Here is a 2471-nt window from a genome sequence, read left to right as displayed (position 1 = left end):
TAAAAAATGCAAAATATATGACGATGATTAAAGAAATTTCATGACATTTTAAGCACAAAGAAAATATATTTATTTTAGCTGATACATCATGTACAGTTTTCAATAAGTTGTAAATGAAATAATTATACTGAGTAAGCTATACTGTTACAAGATTTTTTAGCACTTTTTAGCGTTATAGCAAAAACAAAAGCGAATCTCAGCTCGGTAGAAAAATATAAAATGTAATAATTATGAAATCATTCAAAAGCTATCGAGCAAATGCGAAAAATCATAAAGACTCTAAATCTAAAACACAGAACATTACGCACCATTAAAATTACGAGCTGAAAAATGTTTGTTTTTTTAGAAAACAAAAAACATTATTTGAATTTCTAAATGCATGGTGTGCTTAGTAGTTATGAAAATTGAAGCTGTTAATTCTACGGATGATGAAATTCCTTCTACCAAATCTTTAGTTCTCAAGTCTTTTCACATTTCACAGTAGGGATTTACAACGAGAGTCCAAAAACAGATACAATGCAGTACATTGTCTTATTCTCCCAACGCACTGTGCAGGATCCATCTGTATTGTTATCCCAGAAGCAAGATGATGCAGTATGAAGACCAGCACCGTTTTTCTGCATTATCGTACAGGTTACTGGAAATGGAAAGGAAAATTATTTAAGCGAATTATTTCAATTATTTTTTTTAATGCCCTTTTTTTATTTGGCTAAAAGGCCCAATTACGGTGGAGAACTGAACTCTCAGGCACTCATGCCTGAGTATTGTTCATAAAAAACCATAATTATTTATTGTGATCTAACAGGGAACCGAACTCCCGTTAATAAAATAACCGCATTAGGCATTTTTTTTAGCTTTTTAACACGGTCCAATTCATACATGATTAACACAAAATAGAAAAAATTCAATAAGAACACACAACAAATAGCAAATAGACAAATCTGTGGCTTTAACCTAGAAGGGCCAGAGTAAGATTTCATATTTTTCTTGCCACCATTTTGTAGAAGGTCGATATCAATTAAAAAACTTATATTTTTGACTATTTTATAAGCACGTACATGTGTTGTAATATTTCAATTTGATATTTGTTATCAAAGACGTCAAATGGTCCATTATAATGCCACGAAATGGCTAAATTCTAAACTCTCCTGTAATATTACGATTTCCGACCAATGTCGCCAAGAGCCAATGCTCTTATAGCTCCATGCCACAGAAATAATGGTAACATAATACAATATAGCATAATTTATAAGCTAGACTTTTCAGTTGTTTGATGAAATATATCAACCTTACTCCAAAATATTCAACGATGTGAAATGTATTCACCATTCTGATTATTCTGGACAAAGGCAACTGGATGCTAGAATTAGTCCACTGATGATCGAGGAATATTAGAGGCCACCGAGATAGTAAAAATAATTATAATAGGTTGAAAGTGCCTACGGATATACTAGACATTTGACAATCATCAAGCTGCGACAAATGTTACAAGTTGCCACCAGATAAGCTTGATTTTTTCTGGCTCCCCTCCGGCCAACGTGACCACGACTGCTATGCTGAGAGCAAACAACTAAGTTTAAGAATAACTATCAATAACCGATTATTTAATAACTACTTATGACAAGTAACCTCAACATACAACACAGAACTATGAAAGCTTTAGGAGTATACATAGTGTGAATGTGAGTAAATAAATAAATACAGCAATAAGATATGATACGAGTAACTAATATCTAATACGAAGGTGTTAATTATATGTTTATATTTTTTTAAATATACTATACCTATGTATTTATATGGCTTTTGAAGTTTCGTTAGAGCGCCAAGACAAGATTCTACAACAGTGGAGGTCCATTGATTGACTTTGTTGTGTTGATATGCCGTTCCTCCTATGGTGTTTTCGATAGCTTCCTTAATAATTTTACTAACATCGTCAACAACGAATTGATTCTGAAATAATTATCGATTAATCATACAATAAACTAATTATGCGTAAACATTGACAACGAAATGTAATCTGTCATTAAATATCTCATTGTAATATGTACCTCTTCTGCCATGTCAGGACATTCTTTAGCTTCCATTTTTAAAACGTTTTAGCTTTAAATAATATGGAATTAAGTATAAAAGAGATTCCAAACAATTCAGATATTGTAAGAAAGTAATAAAAAATACACCCGGCTGAAACTGAAACTCTGACAGCTGAACGGAGTTAAGTTCGCGTCATAAAGCATGGCGGCTGCAGTGCTGGCACTTTGAGCATATAAATAAAAACGCACAAAGAAAATTAATAAACATCCGACTGTGTTCATATCGTTAATGGCAACACCGCAAATGAAAACGGGGCATTTTTGAACGGTTGAAAACATTATATATGAAAAACATAGACACAACAAAATAAAGAACAATGGTATTTTGTTTGTACTAAGAATAAAAAACAAAATTGAAAAAAAAAAACAAATTAATTTTCA

At 31.8% G+C, this 2471-nt stretch overlaps 1 protein-coding gene across 1 annotated transcript; it reads right to left on the bottom strand.

Annotated features, from left to right (window-relative positions):
- Positions 1 to 354: 354 nt before the first annotated feature.
- Positions 355 to 2246, bottom strand: Dlc90F (dynein light chain 90F). The gene is made up of 3 exons (XM_088235800.1): positions 2049 to 2246; positions 1785 to 1950; positions 355 to 637 (listed from the first exon to the last, which is right to left on the bottom strand). Exons 1-3 carry the CDS (start codon positions 2082 to 2084, stop codon positions 489 to 491), a joined length of 351 nt encoding a protein of 116 aa, XP_088091926.1. The 5' UTR covers positions 2085 to 2246; the 3' UTR covers positions 355 to 488.
- Positions 2247 to 2471: the final 225 nt, after the last annotated feature.

The sequence above is a fragment of the Micrasema longulum genome, unplaced genomic scaffold, assembly GCF_059751315.1.
Source record: "Micrasema longulum isolate JH-2025_06_02 unplaced genomic scaffold, ASM5975131v1 h1tg001442l, whole genome shotgun sequence".
Lineage (NCBI taxonomy): Eukaryota > Metazoa > Arthropoda > Insecta > Trichoptera > Brachycentridae > Micrasema > Micrasema longulum.
The sequence above is the reverse complement of the archived record's forward strand: the minus strand, read 5'-3'. Positions and strand labels throughout refer to the sequence as shown.

What these genes read in the sequence shown, in the direction of transcription:
- Dlc90F (XM_088235800.1), bottom strand. Translation starts at nt 2,084, where the DNA reads ATGGAAGCTAAAGAATGTCCTGACATGGCAGAAGAG. An exon ending in GTCCTGACATGGCAGAAGAG is followed by an intron (nt 1,951 to 2,048) that starts GTACATATTACA and finishes TAATTATTTCAG; the next exon opens with AATCAATTCGTTGTTGACGA. An exon ending in AAAGCCATATAAATACATAG is followed by an intron (nt 638 to 1,784) that starts GTATAGTATATT and finishes TTCCATTTCCAG; the next exon opens with TAACCTGTACGATAATGCAG.